At 42.1% G+C, this 21,197-nt stretch overlaps 1 protein-coding gene across 2 annotated transcripts in view; it reads left to right on the top strand.

Annotated features, from left to right (window-relative positions):
* The window catches only part of LRPPRC (leucine rich pentatricopeptide repeat containing), a 346,459-nt gene that overhangs the window by 134,675 nt on the left and 190,587 nt on the right, over positions 1 to 21,197 (top strand). For both annotated transcript variants that reach the window (XM_030195798.1, XM_030195797.1), the window contains exons 16-22: positions 837 to 894; positions 2,279 to 2,385; positions 2,607 to 2,684; positions 7,325 to 7,381; positions 8,443 to 8,556; positions 10,810 to 10,940; positions 12,057 to 12,142. In XM_030195798.1, coding sequence (XP_030051658.1) covers positions 837 to 894; positions 2,279 to 2,385; positions 2,607 to 2,684; positions 7,325 to 7,381; positions 8,443 to 8,556; positions 10,810 to 10,940; positions 12,057 to 12,142 — 631 coding nt within the window. The remainder of the gene's footprint in view (positions 1 to 836; positions 895 to 2,278; positions 2,386 to 2,606; positions 2,685 to 7,324; positions 7,382 to 8,442; positions 8,557 to 10,809; positions 10,941 to 12,056; positions 12,143 to 21,197) is intronic.

Genomic DNA, 21,197 nt, shown 5'->3' with positions numbered 1-21,197 from the left:
CTCTCCCCACTTGTAACCATAAGGTGATTAAATGTTTTAATTCAAGCCTCTCTGCTCTTCCTTTTCTGAAATTCCAGTCTCTTAAAGCAGAGAAGGTGACCTCCCAGTGGGATCCTGTTTTCCGAGCAGAAGAAACTATAATACAAAAGAGTGATATTTATAGCTGTAAAATCATTTCAGAATTTTTGTTGGAATAAAAATTGAGCTGAATCAAGTCTCTTTGTAGCCCAGTATTTTATAATTTAGAATACGTATTGAGTCTGTGCTAGCACTAAGAAAAGCACATATACAATTAAAACATACTTCCTGTTATGTCATTACATGTGCCATCAACAATTGAGCTCTGTTCGTTTGTTTTTGTTTTTGTCCTGGTTTAGGTTGTGGAAGGTTTTCACATTAGCACTGTAAGATGTGTTGGATTCCTTTTACTGCACAGCTTTACTTTTAATGCAGGCTGTAGGAAGGGGAATTGCTCTATGAGCCAGCTCCAGTCTTTCAGCAGAGAAATACTCTAGATGTAAACACTAGTTAACAGTTGCCATAAGCAGATATTGATTTATAATTGCTGACATGCTAAGGCAATGTGTGAAACAAAACCATGTGGACTCCTCTCACCTTTTTGTCTTAGTATCATTTCAGTTTCCATATTAAAAGAGACTGCCTTGGTATTTTTCTTTTCATTTTTTTTGAATTACTGTGATACAGTGTGTAATAATATGTTATTCGGGGAGATACAATGTTGGGGGTGGGGGGGATGGGGGGCAGTTCATTCTCAGCTTCTTTTTGTCCATATGTGCATCTCTGGGTTGCAACATGCGATTATTCTGTCTCCCCAGATAACAGAACTCTTGTACACTGATGGCCGCTACTGCCAGACACCTCCAGGACCCACTGGTAGCGTTTCAATTTCTATGATTGTAACTTAGCCACAAATCCGTTCTTGTGTAATGATGGGTTTGAAGGATTACAGCAGTAAATGCTTATTGCTTTTTTGGAAAAGTGAAATTTTGAAAGAAAAAAAAAAACGTGGCTGAAAACCTTTACCTTGATAATCACAACATATCCTATCAAATTAATGGAAATTTGTTTTTCTTTTTTCTTTCTTTTACACTTAGTAAAATAAGATTTTAGTTGCTCTGAACTAACAAATTAAAACAGCTATAGTATGAAATAACACACTTATTTAGATGAATGATATAAACATTTTGTAAATTTACTGTAATTAAAAAAAAAAACATTTTTTGATACTTTTGTAATGTAGTTCTGTCCACAGAGCTTACTTACGGCCACCCATTACAATATTTAAGTAGGTGGTTACTGTTAAAGCAGAAAGCCTTTGACAGGAATAATCCTCTTCTGCTGTTCTGTGTTCTGTACATTGTTTCAGTCATTATCTGTTCAAAATTAAGAAAATCATTGTCTCTTCTGATTTCATTTTTATTTGTAGAGAGGTGTGGTAGCCGTGTTAGTCCACTCTTAAAGGTTATCAATAGAAATCAAACAAAATAAAACATGGTAAAGAAAATAAGATGATACCTTTTTTATTAGACATAACTTAATACATTTCTTGATTAGCTTTCCAAGGTTGCCCTTCTTTGTCAGATCTGACGAAGAAGGGCAACCTTCGAAAGCTAATCAAGAAATGTATTAAGATGTCCAATAAAAAAAGGTATCATCTTATTTTCTTTACCATGTTTTATTTTGTTTGATTTCTGTTGATAATTTTTATTTGTAATAGTCCACAGGGAAGCTCCCTGCACAATTTATCAAGTTTTTAGTATCCATTTGCATGCAGCCTGTGACTCACTGGTCCTGACTGGTTGGTGAAATGAATATTAGTCTTCAAGTGTGTTTAAACGTATCCAAGAAAACCTCACAGCTAAGAATTCAAAAGGCTTTTTAATGTCACGTAGCAATAAATCTGTGGCTACCTTCTTGGGTGGTGGGCAAGGTGGGGGTGGAGGGGGGTGAAGGCTGTGGGCAGTATCATTTCTGTCACACGAGTGGTGAAAAAATATAGACTAAAGTAAAAATTCTCTACTGAAAAGCTGTCACAGTGGCTGAAAATAATTAATATTCCTTTCACTCACCAGTTAGATATGTGCTCCCAAACCACATAATCTCTATGCCTCAGTGATCATTGTTGCCATTTCAGAGCCTCTCATCAGGGTGACATCTCACACCAAAATGATTTCTTATAAATTAATCTTGATAACATGACAGTCTCGGTAATTTTAGTGGAATGCTTTCTCTTGTTTTTTTTTTTTTTTTTCCACAGAAGCTGTTGGCTATTTTCTTTATAACTTGATTGACAGCATGAGTGACTCGGAGGTACAGGCCAAGGAGGAGTGTTTGAGACAATACTTCCATCAGCTGAAGGAGATGGTACCATTTTATTTTTTTCCCTACATAATGCCTGTGCCGCCTGACATGTATCTATTAGATTTGAAATTGCTGCTTTTAAGTACATCCGAACCACTTCTCAATGACACGGCGGGAGTTGGAGACTTAAAATTATGTCTGAGATAATTTCTGTTAGACAGATTTCATTTTGGTTGTGTTTCAAAACTAATTTTTCCCCCCCTCTCCCCCACCTTTTGGTACAGAACATAGCAATCCCAGCAAACATCTACAGAGGCATTTGCAACCTGCTGGACGCATATCATGTTCCTGAATTAATTAAGGTCTGTTGTGATACACCATTCTTTTGTCTTAAATATACGCACTGTTTACTATCCATTTATGGGTGTCTGTCTACATAGTTAGAAATTTCTTGTTCTACATTGCATGTAAAGATGTACGTATGTGTGTGCGTGTATGTATGTATATAGATAGCTACACAGATGAACATATTTATTGGAGATTCTACTAAATAGACCAATTTTAATATAAATATATATGTGGGGACTAATTTAAGCAACTGCAATATACAATGTCCCAAACATCAATAATTCATCAAAATTTCATCCTGTAGTACAACGGAAAAAAAAAGAGAAATATTTATATTTTTTTCTGGGGATCATCAGATGTAATAGCAACTCACACCATAGGGAACATCAGTTCCTTTCTTAGATACTTCAAAGAAAATGGTTGTGGTGCAAAATCTTCATTAGATCACCCTCTAAAATCTTTTTTTATATCATAATTCATGTTGCTTATCAATTTGAAATATACATCGTAATTTTGATAAAAATATCTCAATGTGCAAATGTGCAAAAAAGCCTAGCACTTATCTCCAAAAATAGCAGCAATTCAATTCACAGGAGAACCTCCGCCGACATGGCCAGGTTTCGCAAAACTTCCTCAGGGAAGAGGCTCTCTTTGCATTACATGTTCGCTCCTAACTATAGAAAAAACAAAATGGCCATTTAATGTAATGCAAAGAGAGCCTCTTCCCTGAGGAAGTTTTGCGAAACCTGGCCATGTCGGCGCAGGTTCTCCTGTGAATTGAATTGCTGCTATTTTTGGAGATAAGTGCTAGGCTTTTTTGCACATTTGCACATTGAGATATTTTTATCAAAATTACGATGTATATTTCAAATTGATAAGCAACATGAATTATGATGTAAAAAAAGATTTTAGAGGGTGATCTAATGAAGATTTTGCACCACAACCATTTTCTTTGAAGTATCTAAGAAAGGAACTGATGTTCCCTATGGTGTGAGTTGCTATTACATCTGACGATCCCCAGAAAAAAATATAAATATTACTCTTTTTTTTTTTTTTTTTCCCGTTGTACTACAGGATGACATATTTATTGGAGGGCATTTATTTATTTTTTTAAATTGGGTTCACTAACCCCTACCTCTCTCACAACAGTAAACTGTCCGCATCTGGCTGGATCATTAAGGTATACAAAATCATTCCAGAAAACGAATGTTATGAGCTCTGCAGCAGCAACTCTTGATTCTATTAGTTTTCTCAATTAGACAACGCAGCGCTGTGCCATCTTAAACAAAATGGAGCCAGAGCGCTTTAAGGCAAGAGGCAGCAGATCTTTCAGACTTCATCCACCTAGTAGCCTTGCTTGAACTTAATTTAAATCTAGATTTGTCTTCCTTCCCAAATATATCCAACACAGTTTTCAGAAAATGTAGTTAGGATTTTGAAAATGTTTAATGGCCTCATTAATCATGCAGCTCTTGTCTTGCACACCCAGTGAGCTGCTAAAGTTGCAGCTGGAGCCAAACTCGTATGTATGCATTGAACATTCTAGGATTAAACGTGCACGCTGGTGTTGACCTTGGCCTGCCAACAGGCTTTACATGTTGGATTCTGTGCCACATGCAAATTAAAATAAAAAAAGTGTCCTGAATAACTGCTCAACTATAGTGCAAGTCCTGAGGCTACCCTCCTCTGGGCTGTGAGTAAACTGGTTGGGAGCCTCCCTTTTTTGTGGCTTGGCTTTTCACTGAAGTTGTCAAACTTTGTGCAAGGTGAAAGCGAAAAAAGATTTTAGCTCTTTCTTTCTCTGCTGCACCCCCTCCCATCCTTCTGTGTTGAACTACAAACATTGCAGTTGGATTCCAAGAAAGACATAAGCCCAACTGAATTTTTATATTTTTCCTTTATAAAAAAAAAAAATCATTTCTCCCTCTCTTTTCTGGATTCCTTCCCCCCCATGTTGTCAAAACTAAAAATAAGCTGCCGATGTGCCCTGATTACACACTGATTTCATGCACACACACATCACTCGTCTGTTTCTTTAAGGAGAGAGGGAATGTGTAACACTGGAGGTCGTTTAGCTGTTCTGTGCATGTGCTGCTTAGCGGGTAGCTGCTGTACGCATGCACTGGATTTTTCTGTACTGAGTTGTTCGCTGTTTTTGCGAGCAGCTCATTTGCATGTGATATATTTCTACCTCAGTAACTTTTACCAAGGTGGAAATAGTGAGCAGTTGTTTTGAGGACTTTTGTGCATCGGCGCCCTACATTTACAGGGTAATTCTGTGAAGTACACACTCCATGGTTATGCGCAATTACTCATGTATTTAATTAGAATAGTAGTATACCTATACATTTGTGCACATGTGCACATTCATGCCAAAAATCTGCCTATGTGTTATTCTGTAAATACACGTGTATCTAAGTTGCACTTATTTTTTAGGTAAGTGTACACATGGGTGGAGCATGGACAGGACTGGCACTTATATGTCTAATTTATAGAATATTGTAAACTACACACGTATCTCCCACATTTAGGTGCATTCGCACCAGCTCTGTACCTTATGGGTGTCTATTTTGGTGGTTACGCTAGTATTCTGTAAAGGAATTTAAGTACCTACTTCCGTTTATATAGTAGGCTTCATACCAAGTGCCCAGTTATAGAATTGTCCTTTAGTTTTGTACAGTTAGAAATGTAAACTTATTGTTACTGGTTTATTGTCCTCCTGCAGCATGGTTGCTTAGATAGAGAGCTTCTGTTCCGTATTCATTTGCTAACTAAATAGAGGGGCTTATGAGAGCACAATAACTGAGTGGAGGATACAAGACAAGCCAGTGGGTGTTCTAGCTGTGTTTTTCTGGTTTTAAGTTTTAACTGATACCCTATTTATTTTATTTTATTTATTGCACTTGTATCCCACATTTTCCCACCTATTTGCAGGCTCAATGTGGCTTACAAAGAACTGATATGGCGTCACCATACCAGGGTAAAGAATACAGTTGGTGTTACAAAGAAATCAAGGAGAACAAGAGGGATTGGTCAGGCAATTATAGAAAGATACAAACTGATAAAGGTGGATAGATGTTGTGGTTTAGTTAGTTATGGGTTTTCATGGTAGGTCTTGTTAAAGAGAGAGGTTTTCAGTACACGTTTGTAAGAGTATCAACATTTCTCTGTTTATTTTTTAGGCAGATTATTAGAATTTCATAAGAGTACTGTAACTTTTCTGCTTGTTGGATGTGGGTTAAAGTTGATGAGATGATTATACTGTTTTATATTTTTTCTGTTTATTTTCTGTTTATTTGATTTACATTAATTATTTTATTGTACATTTTTATGATGTATGTAACTTTTGTAACCCATTCTAGGCGTAAGCGGTACAGTAGGCTAAATACACAAAAAATAAAAGAATAATTTATTTTAAGGTGATATCTACCAAAAAATTTCCTCCGGGCCCCTGGTTTTGCTAACGGGAGTCCCCAAGCCCCGCCAACTGAAGCCTTGTCCATTGCCGGTCTGTGGCAGCACCAAGTTGCCTGCCCTGCTCTCTCTTCCCCTAAACGTCCCGCCTGCTCCTTTTAGTGAAACTGCTCAGTTTCACTAAAAGGAGCGTGCAGGACGTGAGGGGGAAGAGAGAGCAGGGCAGGCAACGCTGCGGCACCGGAGACCAACGCTGGAGAAGGCTTCTGCTGGCCCTGCCAGCCAAGATATTAGCTGCAGCTTGCAGTTAGCAATTGGAGGAGTGGCAAGGTGGCGGAGGAGGGGGGAGCGGTGGCAAGGCGGGGCACAGACCAAAATGTGCCCCCCCACCTCGGGCACTGGCCCCCTCCCATCGCGAGGTCTGGCTACGCCCCTGATATCTACATTCAAGAAAAAAAAAATGAAGTGCAATAAACATCAAACATATAAACGGCGAGTGACCGTACTCATTCGCAAATGCGCAGTAGAGACCTTCTCTGCCCCGCCCCCATGTCAATACGTGATGACGGGGGGGCGGAACACAGAGGGTCTGTACTGCGCATTGCTGAGGGAGGGACACCGCCGTCTAACGCTCCCCCCACCCGAGTCGCCGCCGCCACCCACCTTCTACCCGGTCGGGCCCTCGCTCCGCTATTGAAACAGCGAGGGTCCGGGAACGCAGCACTGAGCTCTGCTGAGCTGCCTACATCACCCTTCCTTCTTCTTCTCTGCCTCTGTCCCGCCCTCGACGACGTTACGTCACACGAGGGCGGGACAGGCAGAGAAGAAGAACGAAGGCCGACGTCGGCAGCTCAGCAGAGCTCAGTGCTGCGTTCCCGGACCCTCGCTGTTTCAATAGCGGAGCGAGGGCCCGGCCGGGTGGAAGGTGGGTGGTGACGGCTCGGTGGGGGGGCGCGAACTCGGAGGGGGAGGGGCAGCGGCAAACTTGGCGGTGGGGGCGGCCCTTTCAACCCCCCCCCCCTTCCTATAATAGCCCGTTTTTACGGGCTCAAAGTCTAGTGAAATAATAAAGCATACAGCTTTTACCTGAGTGAAGATTCCAGAAGCATTAGTAGATCCAAGATACTGATGAGTTGATTTGTTGGCCTACTTTCCTTCCCCCCCCCCCCCCCCCCCCCCTCACCTCTCTTGTCTTTTTCAGAGTGTATTTTCAACTTTTATTCTGTATGATTACTTTTAGGATGTGATTGTTCTAGTGGATGACGAGCAAAGTTTGCTTTCTAGTGACGTTGCCAGAGTAAGTAGAGAAGTCGGCTTTGTGTAAGTGTTGTGTTTCTTTTCAAGATTTTGATCCATAGACAATGTGCCAAATTCTTGTTGCCTTAGGAAGAGATGTGTTTTTCCCCTTACGCAGTGTAGGGTCATGCTTTATCTGCTAGTGCTGGTTTCTTCCCATAGGACCAAACGTCAGTAATTTTCTGTTGGTTGTGGCCCATGCATCTCCCCCCAGATTCTATATATGACACCTTAAGTTGTGTGCGCTAATTTGGTCACACGGCCAAATTACGCGCACAACTTAATTGATTAACAAGCCAGTCAGCACCGATAATTGGTACTTAACAGCCAATTAGCAACACTAAATGGCTTTATTTAGAATTTATGCGTTCAACTTTCGAGGTGTATTCTATAATGTGGTGTGTGTAAATTCTAATGTCCACAGTCGAAAAGGGGGCATGGCCATGGGTATGGAATGGGCAGGTTTTGGGTGTTTCAAAAAGCTATGTGCACCATTATAGAATACACCCGATCTGTGCCTAATTGAGGCACTGGTATTTAGGCCTGGTTTTAGATGGCCTAAATGGGTGCGCCTAAAATTTAGTTGCAAAAATGGCACGTGAGTGTGTTCTATAAACTGTGCCTAACTTTAGGCATAGTTTATAGAATAACGCTAACAGTGTGGTTTTATGAAGCTGAATTTTAAGGCGCCATATATATAGAATTTTCTCCCTTATGTGTTGCATTTGAGAGAGAGAACTAGACAACCAGTGTCATAAAAATTATCCCTCTGAGAAAAAAAAAATGCATTAGGCTTGCTCTGTGTTGAAGTTGACACTTCAAAGGTTTTCTTTCCCATTCTTATGTGACCAATAGCTTTTTTGTTTTTTTTCCCCTTAACCATGTCAGAAGTGATCTGGAATTGGCACTACTCGCTTGCTCCCACTGTTGAAAGAAGATATGATTGTTTTAGGATGCTTCTCTTCCTGGAATTTTCTGACCTTTTTTCCTTGATTTTTTTTTTCTCTCCCTGCTGCCTTTCCTCCTTTCCCTTTGTCCCTCACCCCCACCACCCCTCTTTAGGCCATTAGAATTAAATCAAGTGATTTGGAGAGAAAGCTGGAGGAATTGAAAGCTGAAAACAAACCTATTGGTGACATCCTGAAGCATCTCATTATGGAACTGTGTGCAGAAGAGGTAATATGTCAGCTCATGTGCAGCCAGATGTGCTGACCCTGCTTAGCATTATGTCACTGGCATGGAAATCAGATTCTGTAGCAAGGGCAAGGACAGCTCCTGTGGTTTTTAAGTTCTGACGCATAAAAAAAATCAAAGAAGTGAAAAGAGAAAAAAGAGCAATTAAATCCGGAGGGTAAATTAATTTTGGTTGGACCTTGAATGGCATGTTTTGGGGTTTGCAGAATTTTGTTTACAAAATAATCTGCAAAGTGAGTGATAGTCACAGCTGTCATAGGTTTGTCATACATGCCAAATGTCCTTTCAAGCCATGGCTCAGGTCTCTTATATCTAGATTGCCAAGCAGCTGATACATGCAAGTCAAATGTTAACTAGCTTATTAATGTAGAATTTGAAATTCCATTTTGCTGTTGGAGGGAAGTTTTTTTTGTGTGTGTGTGTGTGTTTTTTCCCCTCTCTCAAGATAGAGAGGCTCTTAGGATCATTCAACAGGTATCCAAGTGTAGCATGCATCCAGTTTTGAGCGTCTGCAATTTGTGGGATCTCGCTAGACTTCTGTCAATATGGATTTTGTCATACCCTTGGTATTAGAGGCCTATAATTGCACAAGATTACGTCATGATATACTTAAGAGTGCTGTAAATTCATTAGCTACATTGTCTGTGACTTCTTTAGTGCACAAATTAGAAAGGAACTTTCTGTTTGTGGTTGTTTTTGTATGTATATACTTCCAAGTTCATAAGGCATCATATGCCAGAAAAATTAAAGATGAATATAAACTGGAGTGCCAAAAAAGGAACGATCAAATAAACATTCTTAGGGACGCCCATAAAGGTGTTTTTTCCAGTTCACTCACTCAGTATGAAGTTGGGAAGGCTTAAGTAATTACCGAGCTTCTCGCGGTATAGATTGTGTTGAGTCTTTTTTGAATGGAAGATAATGCCTTTATTAATTTCTGCTTCATTGTTGGCCTTTGTTTTTATTAAATAAATTAAACTTCCATTACCTGTTTTCACTAAAACTCCATTCTGTTAGGAGCAAGGAATGGTGGAGGTTCACCTCAGTCCATGTACCTTCTTGACTCTTAAGCTGTTTATCCAATATATAGGCTTTTGCCCCCAGATTCTATATATGATGCCGACCAAAGATGTGCACCCAATTAAATTGGCTAAGGAGCCAGTTAGCCAATAATTGGTTGCTAATTGGCATTAATTTACATTGTTCTATAACAATGTGCGCCCAAATCCCATAGTGTGCAACACAAAAGAGGGCGTGACCATGAGAGGTGCATGGGTAGGTCAAAGATGTTCCTAAAATTTGATTGCAGTGTTAGAGAAAAACCAGGGATGTGCGCCCAAAGTGGGCATCGGAAATTACACCTGGTTTCATCAGGCGTAAGTCCTGGTACTGAAAACGGCTCTCTATCCTATTATTTAATGGTCGCTTCTTTGAGTGCCTGTTACAGAATAGCATTGAGCACCAGTTTTTTTGGTGCTGATTTTTGAGCACCATTTACTGAATCTAGCCATTGGTGCCATAGTTCATATTGTGTTTGAATTTGAAACTGCAGCCTTTTTTTGTTTGTAATGGAGCAAAGAGCAGGGCCGTGCCAACACGGTAAGTGAGGTAAGCATGGCAGGAGGGCGCCATCCTCTGGGGGGTGCCCCGCCGCACCATGCTTACCTCGCCCTCTTCTCCCCAGATCCTTTTCCCTTTTTTTTTTTGTTTAAATTTACCTCTGTCCAGCGGCAGCGTAGCGTTAGTGAGGAGGCGGTGCTCCCCCGCCCCGATGTGTCAGTCTTCCCTTCGCTCAGTTCCGCCTTCTTCTGAGATCAGAAATGACATCAGAAGAAGGCGGGACACTGAGCAAAGGGAAGACTGACACGTCGGGGCGGGGGAGCACCGCCGCCTTCTCACTAACGCTACGCTGCCGCCGGACAGAGGTAAATTTAAACAAAAAAAAAAAAAGAAGGAAAAGGATCTGGGGAGAAGAGGGCGGGTAGTGTAGCAATCGTTTTCAGGGGGGGGGGGCAACTGCAGGGGGGCGCCGGAGACCCTAGGCACGGCCCTGGCAAAGAGTATTTTCAAACTGAAAGTGACACAAAGTACCAGTGCACCAGAAGACTTATTTGTTTTCTAGCGAGCGTATGAACTGAAACACTAAAGGGAGTTGAATGTGATTGTAGCCCTCTGGACCTTCCTAGTGTTCTTTATTCCAGGGTGTGCTGCATTCTGATGTCTTCCTTATTTTAGGATATGCAAAAAGCCCTCGAGGTGAAAGCCAAATATGAGGCAGACATGGGCGTTGGTGGCTACGCAGTTCTAATAAATCTGTGTTGTCGACACGATAATCCTGAAGAGGCTCTGAATTTGAAACAAGAGCTGTGAGTACACCCAGTTACAAGATAAACAGAGACCTTGTAGACTTTACTAGTTTGCATGATATCCCTTTTATGCAGACCTGATTACTACTACTACTACTTAACATTTCTAAAGTGCTACTAGGGTTACGCAGCGCTGTACAATTTAACATAAAAGGACAGGCCCTGCTCAAAGAGCTTACAATCTAAAGGATAAGTGAGTAAATTCGATAGGGGCAGTCAAATTGGGGCAGTCTGGATATCCTGAAGGTAAGAGTTAGGTGCCTTGAAGAGGCAGCATTGAAGAGGTAGGCTTTAAGCAGAGACTTGAAGATGGGCAGGGAGGGGGCTTGACGTAAGGGCTCAGGAAGGTTGTTCCAGGCATAGGGTGAGGCGAGGCAGAATGGGCAGAGCCTGGAGTTGGCAGTGGTGGAGAAGGGTACTGAGAGGAGGGATTTGTCCTGTGAACGGAGGTTTCGGGTGGGAACATAAGGCAGCGCTGCGTATGCCTTGTAGCGCTATAGAAATGCTAAATAGTAGTAGTATAAGGGGAGATGAGGGTAGAGAGGTAGTGAGGGGTTGAAAGCCAATCAGAGGATTGCTGATCAGGAATTCTTAGTTCATTCTTGGTATTTGTTTGCCGTTTTGATGAGATGTTGTCTTATACCAGTTTTTCAGTGGTTTCCTTTCTAAAGTTATGGTTCCACTTTTCATTTATTGTCTGTTTAGATGTTTAGATGTATGATTGTGGATCAAGTATTCTTATATCAAGAATGCTTGCTTTTTTAAATTGTGCTTGTGATGTATGAAACTAGAGAGGGCCTTAAAAAGGGGATTCATATCCAGACAAGTTGCATGCACTAAAAACGAGGTTAAACAGCACAGAATTTTAAAGTTTACCTGCCGATGTGTGCTAATTAGAAGTTGGAAGAATACCTATGAAACTGTTGAGTTTGACTTCTAAACTGTTTAAAGAGTATGGCCCATTATCCTTTCAGCCTTTTTTTTTTTTTTTTAAATGTTTGAGCTTTAATAATTGTGTATATTTGTTGCCCTGAATACTTTGTTAAATCTCAAAAGCAAGACATTGCCAGCATTCAGCCTCCCAGTGTAATCACTCTCATTGTTTAATTTTTTTAGCGCCCGTAAAGATTCATCTTTTACTTTAGACACCACCAAGTACTTGAGGCTGTTGAAGGTTCTTGGGAAGCATGGTAAACTGGAAGGTAAGCTGCTGGTTCCCCTCATTGCACATTCCTGCTATGTAATAGAAGTATCTGCCACTAGAATGAAAATGTGACTGGATATTAATGGTATATCATGTCCTGCAAAGTGCTTGAACATTTTGCATACAAATTTGCATTTGAATTCAACCAGAGATGCTTGGACAGTGCAGGCCATTAGTTTTAATGGCTTGGCAAGCTTGTCATTTACATTTGCACAGCTCAGTGCTTTTCACATTTTTGCTGCTAGGTTTTATTAGCATTGCTGTTTGGATTGAGTTTGAAGATCATAGCTTCTGGCACAAATTGCGGATGCTCCTAGACTAATGGCTATTTTTTTTTTTTTTTTTGCTAAGAAGGTGTGGAGGTTGAGTATTCTTGTAAGAAACTATGGAAATCTAACTTTTTAAGGTTTCCGTTATTTTTTAAAATGTTTGTATTTATCTAGAATAAAATCTCTGTTGAAAAGTCATGGGAAATAAAACTGTGGTTCTGTTTAAAGAGCTGCATTGGTACACTGCCCAGGACCTCTGGTATGTTCCCTGGAAGCCCAGTACACTTCTGAAATAGATTTTGTAGTTATTAATTATAAGATATGCTCCTCACATCCCATGATGCCTACTTGTTAATAGTTTTCCTAGGAGTGGCATAGGAGTTAGACCAAGGGCTGTCCTTCAAAAGAAATCCTGGGACTTGCATGCACGATTCGCCTCTATTTCCATTTTCCTTTAGGTCAATGGGTGTCTCTTCTAGACCTTTGGGGTGCTTTCACTTTTAAGCTATACTTTCCTTAGAAGAGTTTGCAGCTCTCCCTCTTTTGGCACGTGCTTAAAATGAAGTAGCACCTAGTTATGGGTCTGATGACTGGGCTAAGTAAGTTGAGGAGGGATATAAAATAAAGGAAGATCTCTGGGTCATTGCCAGTGAAGGCTTATTGCACTGTACTCCCAACAGGCCAACTGATTGCACCAAAAACCCAGAGAACAGGAAGAAACTGCCAGATCAAATTTAAAAAGAATCCAGTAGCATGTGTCATACCAGCCAGAATTTGGAATATTCTAATTATAATATAACTCTAAACAGAAAATGCTAATTACCTGATGTCACATAATTGAGGGATGAGGCCAGAGATAATTTATATGAAAGCCAGAAAAATCACTAGCAATATATACAAAGCAGGTGCAAATGTATCCGTGTATTTATATGTTTTATAAAATGTACATCGTAACTCCACCCAAACACGATGTGGTATGAATATACTGCAGGACATTTCTATAAAACTGACTTTACCAGCAGATAAACCTTAATAAAATCACCCCCATAAAGTCCCTGTACACATTTGTACCTTTTACTCCTGTGAGCAGCTGATTGTGAGTAAAACTGTGTATGCAGTTTGGGAAATCAAATACAACATGTTAAGTTTGTCAAATCCGTAGAGTGTGTTGAACATTGACTTTGTCTTATGTTTTTATGTATTGGGCATCAGCATTTGTATACACAAATGCTCTTCTCTTGTGACTTGAATGATTTCAGAAGACTGTGTTTGTCAGGGACTAACTCAGCTAATGGGGATGGATAGAATACATCCGAGGGTATTGAAGAAACATGGGGAAGTTCTGGTAGCTCCACTATCGCACCCTTTCAATGCTGTTTTAGAGGCAAGAGTGGTACCGAAAAACTAAAGAAAGGTGGATGTGGTCACTCTCTACAAAAGCGGAAGTAAGGAGGAGGTTGGGAACCACAGGCTGGTTAATCTAATCCCTGTGGTGAATAATTAATGGAATTGCTGCTAAAATAGAGAATAGTGCAGCTTCTGGAATCCACTGGATTGCAGGATCTGAGGCAGCCTAGTTTTTTTTAATAAAGGTGGGTCTTGGTGGATGAATATGATTTGATTTTTCTTTGAGGATTAATGCTAGATGTGGTGTACTTGGATTTTAACAAAGCCTTGACACGGTGCCACATAAATAAACTGATTTCCCTTGGTTTTGGCCCTAAAGTGCCCGGGTCTAAAATTGAGTAGAGGGTCCAGAGGGCAGTGGCAAATTGAGTTCACTCTCAGGATAATGGCATTTTACCAGTGGTTTACCACAAGGATTGGTCCTTTAAATGCTGTTCCCAAAGGGCTGTTGGGTAAAGTCTGCCTTTGTGTAGATTATACAAAAGTCTGCAATAGAATAGACACCCTGGAAAGTGTAGATCATATGAGGAGAGATCTACTGAAAAATGGTCTAGAATTTGGAAGCTAAAATTTTAATACTAAAAAAATTAAGATCATGCATTTGGGCTGCAAAAATGCAAGGGAATGATACAGTATAAGGGATGGAATACTTCTGTGCATGAAAGAAGAGCGAGATACTAGATACTTATCTATGCTGATGATGTTACAATTTATATACCTTTCAGACACGACCTGACAGAAATCACCAATACAATCAAGATCGGTCTGAACACAATGGACGCATGGGCAAACTCATTCCAATTGAAACTAAACACTGAAAAGACTCATTGCTTTCATCCTTTCATCTCAACACAATAAGTTTAAACCTACAACCTTTAAACATCCCAAACCACACCCTCCCTATTTCGGATAGCCTAAAACTACTCGGCGTCATAATTGATCGGAACCTGACACTTGAAAGTCAAGTAAATTCCACCACAAAGAAAATGTTCCATTCAATGTGGAAACTTAAACCTATAAAACCTTTCTTCCCGCGAGATGTATTTCGCAACCTAATACAATCAATGGTATTAAACCATTTAGATTACTGCAATGGAATCTATGCAGGTTGTAAAGAACAACTAATTAAGAAACTTCAGACCGCCCAGAATACAGCAGCTAGACTGATCTTCGGAAAATCAAAATTTGAACGTGCCAAACCCCTTCGTGAAAAATTGCATTGGCTTCTCATCAAAGAACGCATTGCCTTCAAGGTTTGCACTCTTATCCACAGGATTATTTATGGCGTAGTTCCTGGATAAATGTTGAACCTAATAAATCTGCCACCCAGAAACAGTACCAGTCTATCCCGAACTTACTTAAATTTACATTATCCAGACTGCAATGGTCTTAGATACAAATCAACTTATGCATTCAGCTTCTCTTACATAAGTACACAACTGTGAAACGCACTGCCTAAAACCGTGAAATCAATTCATAACCATCTTAACTTCAAGAAGTCACTGAAAACCACCTTGTTTAAGAAGGCCTACCCCTCAGACCCAGCTAAATTTTCTACTTCCTGTGATACAGCAAAACTATAGGACCGTATTGGACTTTTTATCATATCTTTGTTGCCTTATACTCATGTTATTTATAGGTTTACTACTGTTTTGTGTATTTGTATTTTACCGAACTGGAGCCTGCCTCTACGGTATTATGTAAGCCACATTGAGCCTGCAACTAAGTGGGGAAATGTGGGCTATAAATGTGATAAATAAATAAAGGAGAGAAAGAGATAATGATATAGACATTTAAGTATTTGACAGGTATTAATATTAAAACAAATCTCTTCCAGAGATGTAGGGGTGGTAGAACTAGGGGCGTAGCCAGACACCCAAGTTTGGGTGGGCCTGGACCCAAGGTGGGTGGGCAGAACTCCGCCTTGTCCTACAAGTGATTTGGTTTCTCCTTCTCTCGCCTGCATGCCATATGGTCTTTCAAACATCCCCTCTCCCCCATATACCTTTTAAATAGCAGATTTTCACCGGCAGCAAACAGTTGTTGGGAGTTTTTGGCTGGTGGGGCTTGGGGTCCCTGCCAGCAACATTATAGGTGTGCTGCTACTTAGTGGGCCTGAACCTAAAGTGGGTGGGCCTGGGCCCACCCCAGCCCACCCTTGGCTACGCCACTGGGTAGAACTAGAGGACATGAATCGAGGTTGCAGGGAGATAGCCTTAGAAGTAACGTCAGGAAATACTTTTTTTTACAGAGAGGGTAGTAGATCACTTTGTCATATCTCCTGGAGCTCAGGGTGATCTAGAATGCTCTAAAGGCTTTCAGAGATCAGTTATCTCACCAAATTGTTTTCATCAAAACAGACAATCAGGTTGCAATGTATTACACCAACATGTGTCATGAGGCAATACACTGGCCAACAGACTGGCCTCTCAATATGGCCATTGCCCACAAGAACTTCCAAGCGTAGGGCACCCCTTTGGTGAATCTTTTTGCCACTCAGCTCAACCACAAGGTTCCTCAGTTCTGTTCCAGACTAGCATCAGACTAGCATACAGACTAGCATCAGAAGCCTTCCTCCTCAATTAGGGGACAGATCTTCTGTATGCATATCCTCCCATACCTCTAGTGGGAAAGACTTTGTTGAAACTCAAACAAGATCACAGAACCATGATTCTGATTGCATCGTACTTACTGAGGCAGATATGGTTCCCTCTACTTCTGGAGTTATCTTTAGAAGAACCGTGGAGATTGGAGTGCTTTACGACTCTCATCACGCAGAACGAGGGATCCCTTCTTCATCCCAACCTCCAGTCTCTGGAAGGTCATTTTTTTCGTGGCCGTTACTTCAGCTCGTAGAGTCATTGAGCTCCAGGCCTTAGTAGTGGAGTCCTCCGCACTCACCCTAAGTTCCTGCCGAAAGTGGTGTCTGAGCTCCATCTGAACCAGTCGATTGTCTTGCCTGTATTCCCTGACCTCATGTGCATCCTGGCGAAAGCAGCTTGCACACCTTGGATTACAAGAGAGCATTGGCCTACTACATGGAACAGACAAGGCCCCATAAGTCCGCCCAGCTTTTTGTTTCTTTTTTTTTATTTTTATTTGCATGAAATCTTTATTAAACAAAAATACAAAACAGAGTTGCGTCAGTTACAAAAAGAGTGGTGTACTAATGCATATATGATACATTAACACAGGAACAACCAGCACACTCCTTGTCTACATCTGTGACAACCATAATCTAACCTCAATAAACTTCAAAGGTTTTGTAATTTTTTAATACATTTAGTATCCCACCCTCACCCCACCCCACCAGCTTTTTGTTTCTTTTGATCCCAACAAAATGGGGGTTGCCATCAGGAAATGCACCATTTCTAATTGGCTGGCAGATTGCATTTCCTTCATTTATACCCAGGCTTGGCTGGCCCTGGTTGGTCATGCAATGGTTGCATTGGTAGCTCACTTGAGGTCAGCCTTCATTGAAGAAATTTGCAAGGTTGTGACATTTCTACAGTCCACACATTTCACATCACACTGCTGCCTTGAGCAGGATACCCGATGTAACAGTTGGTCGGGCAGACAGTGTTGGAAAATCTGTTTGTGGTCTAGACTCCAACTCCACCCTCCTAGGCCCATTTTATTCTGTTCCAGGCTGCACTCTCATTCTGATTGTATATAGTTTCAGTGTTATCTGTGTTATGTCCTTGCAGTTGTGAGGCCCAGTTGACCAGTGTTTTTGGTGAGCTTGGATGCTAGGGATTCCCTACTTGTGAGAATTATAAGCCTGCTTGTCCTCGGAGAAAGCTCAGGTACTTACCTGTAGCAGGTATTCTCCGAGGATTGCAGGCTTTATATTCTCACAATCCCTCCCACCTCCCCTTGGAGTTGTCTCCTTCGTAGTTTTTCACTTTATTTTTTGTTGTAGTATTAAATTGTGGAGACCGGGTTCTTGCGACAGGCGAGAAGGCACTTGTGCATGTGCAGTGAAGTGTTTCTCATGTCTTACAAAGCTCTCATTTGGCAAATTCTAGACTGGGTGGCGCTGGTCGACGTCACGCACTTTTTTTTTTAATCAATGTTTATTGAGAATCCTCATTCTTGGTGACTTCAACATTCACACTGATAACCCATCCGACTCGTATGTTTCTCAGTTCCTCACTCTTACCTCCTCCTTCAACCTCCAACTGAGCCCCACCACCCCTACTCACAAATCTGGCCACTGTCTTGATCTCGTCCTCTCTTCTACTTGCTCACCCTCCAATTTCTCCGTTTCAGCTCTTCCTATCTCTGACCATCACCTAATCACATTCACACTTCAGCACCCTCCCCCTCAATCTCGCCCAACACTAACTACTACGTCCAAAAATCTCCAGGCTGTTGACCCCCCCACCTTATCCTCTTGTATCTCTGATCTCCTCCCTTCCATCTTGTCCTCCAAATCTGTCGACATAGCTGTCTCCACTTACAATGCCACTCTCTCCTCTGCCCTAGACACCCTTGCACCGTCCATCTCCCGTCCCACAAGGCGTACCAATCCCCAGCCCTGGCTGACCCCTTGCACCCGTTACCTTTGCTCCTGCGCCCGCTCGGCTGAACGCCTCTGGAGGAAATCTCGCGCCCATACTGACTTCATTCACTTCAAATTCATGCTATCATCCTTCCAATCCTCCCTATTCCTCGCTAAACAGGACTATTACACCCAACTGACTAATTCCCTCAGCTCTAACCCACGTCGTCTCTTCGCCACCCTCAACTCCCTCCTCAAAGTGCCCTCCGCTCCCACCCCCCCCCCCCCCCCCACTCTCTCCTCAATCTCTGGCCGACTACTTCCGTGACAAGGTCCAGAAGATCAACCTCGAATTCACCACCAAATCTTCTCCTCCTCTTCATCCTATAACCCACTCTCTCAACCAACCTACCCAGGCCTCCTTCTCCTCTTTTCCTGCTATCACCGAAGAGGAAATCGCCCATCTCCTCTCCATCTCGAAATCCACCACCTGTTCCTCAGACCCCATCCCCACCAACCTACTTATCACCATCACTCCTACTATCACCCCCACCATCTGTCATATCCTCAACCTCTCTCTCTCCACTGCAACTGTCCCGGACACCTTCAAGCATGCTGTGGTCACACCACTCCTCAAAAAACCATCACTTGACCCTACCTGTCCCTCCAACTACCGCCCCATTTCCCTCCTACCCTTCCTCTCCAAGATACTTGAACGCGCCATCCACAGCCGCTGCATTGATTTTCTCTCCACTCATGCCATCCTCGATCCGCTTCAATCCGGCTTTCGCCCCCTACACTTGACAGAAACGGCACTATCTAAGGTCTGCAATGACCTGTTCCTCGCCAAATCCAAAGGTCACTACTCCATCCTCATCCTCCTCGACCTATCCGCCGCTTTTGACACTGTCAATCACAACCTACTTCTTGACACACTGTCCTCCTTTGGGTTCCAGGGCTCTGTCCTCTCCTTGTTCTCCTCTTATCTCTCCCATCGTACCTTCAGAGTACACTCTCATGGTTCGTCCTCCTCTCCTATCCCGCTCTCTGTTGGAGTTCCTCAGGGATCTGTCCTTGGGCCCCTTCTTTTTTCAATCTACACCTCTTCCTTAGGCTCCCTGATCTCTTCTCATGGTTTCCACTATCATCTTTATGCTGACGACACCCAGCTTTATCTCTCCACACCAGAAATCACTGCGGAAACCCAGGCCAAGGTATCGGCCTGCTTATCCGACATTGCTGCCTGGATGTCCAACCGCCACCTGAAACTGAACATGGCCAAGACTGAACTTATTGTTTTCCCACCCAAACCCACTTCTCCTCTCCCTTCACTCTCTATCTCAGTTGATAACACCCTCATCGTCCCCGTCTCATCTGCCCGCAACCTCGGTGTCATCTTCGACTCCTCCCTCTCCTTCTCTGCGCATATCCAGCAGATAGCCAAGACCTGTCGCTTCTTCCTCTATAACATTAGCAATATTTGCCCCTTCCTCTCCGAGCACACCACCCGAACTCTCATCCACTCTCTCATTACCTCTCGCCTTGACTACTGCAACCTACTCCTCACCGGCCTCCCACTTAGCCACCTATCCCCCCTTCAGTCCATTCAGAACTCTGCCGCACGTCTTATCTTCCGTCTTAACCGATATACTCATATCACCCCTCTCCGCAAGTCACTTCACTGGCTTCCGATCAGATACCGAATACAGTTCAAGCTTCTCCTACTCACCTACAAATGCACTCGATCTGCAGCCCCTCCTTACCTCTCTACCCTCATCTCCCCTTACGTCCCTACCCGTAACCTCCGCTCTCAAGACAAATCCCTCCTTTCAGTACCCTTCTCCACCAACGCCAACTCTAGGCTTCGCCCCTTCTGCCTCGCCTCTCCCCATGCTTGGAACAAACTCCCTGAGCCCATACACCGGGCCCCCTCCCTACCCATCTTCAAATCATTGCTCAAAGCCCACCTCTTCAATGTCGCCTTCGGCACCTAATCACTACATCTCTTCTCAGGAAATCTCATATACCCCAACTTGACATTTTGTCCTTTAGATTTAAGCTCTTCTGAGCAGGGACCGTCCTTATTCGTTAATTTGTACAGCGCTGCGTAACCCTAGTAGCGCTCTAGAAATGTTAAGTAGTAGTAGTAGTAGAATGAAAGGTGGCATAAATATACAAAATCGTGTGAAAACATAAATTCCATATCTGTTACATATACACCTTTTTCAGTAATTATTTCCATAACAGAGCATCATAAACTTTCTCTTTACACTGTAACCAACCAAACTGGAACCTCCCCCTCCCCATATCCCATAAAAGCAAAACCATTAAAGCAACTAAAAATAGTAAAATAATAAAAATACTAAACATGTGGAAAGCCCTGCAGGGTAAGCCATATATTAAGTCACCACAAGAGATTCAAGAATAGTTGAAACGAGAGGAAATGGGATGAAATAAAACATTGGGGGAAAAATATGTGTATTGAAACAGGAATGGAGAAACAGAAGTCTCCCACTCCATTCCCAAATTAATATACAGAGTAATACCCAAAACCTTCCTACTCTGCAAACAACAAAATCAATGTCCAAATTTGCAAGCATCAGTAGATAAAACGTTACGAGTACTGAAGAGAGAGAAAATCAGCAGCAAAAATTGACCTGAGACCAGGTTTGCTCCCACTGCTGCTTCTGTCCCCTCAAAGCAGAAGCCATTTTCTCATATTTTTTTATTTCTGCACATATGGTTTTCCATTTGTGCAGAGTGGGGCCCACTGAATCTCTCCATGTATGAGCAAGTGTCATTTTAGCAGTCAGTAGGAGAAGCATCACTAGTTGTTCATTTGAAGAGCTTGCTTTAAACCCCTGGATTCTTCC

The sequence above is a fragment of the Microcaecilia unicolor genome, chromosome 3 (assembly GCF_901765095.1).
Source record: "Microcaecilia unicolor chromosome 3, aMicUni1.1, whole genome shotgun sequence".
Lineage (NCBI taxonomy): Eukaryota > Metazoa > Chordata > Amphibia > Gymnophiona > Siphonopidae > Microcaecilia > Microcaecilia unicolor.
This window is presented reverse-complemented; position numbering and strand designations above follow the sequence as displayed.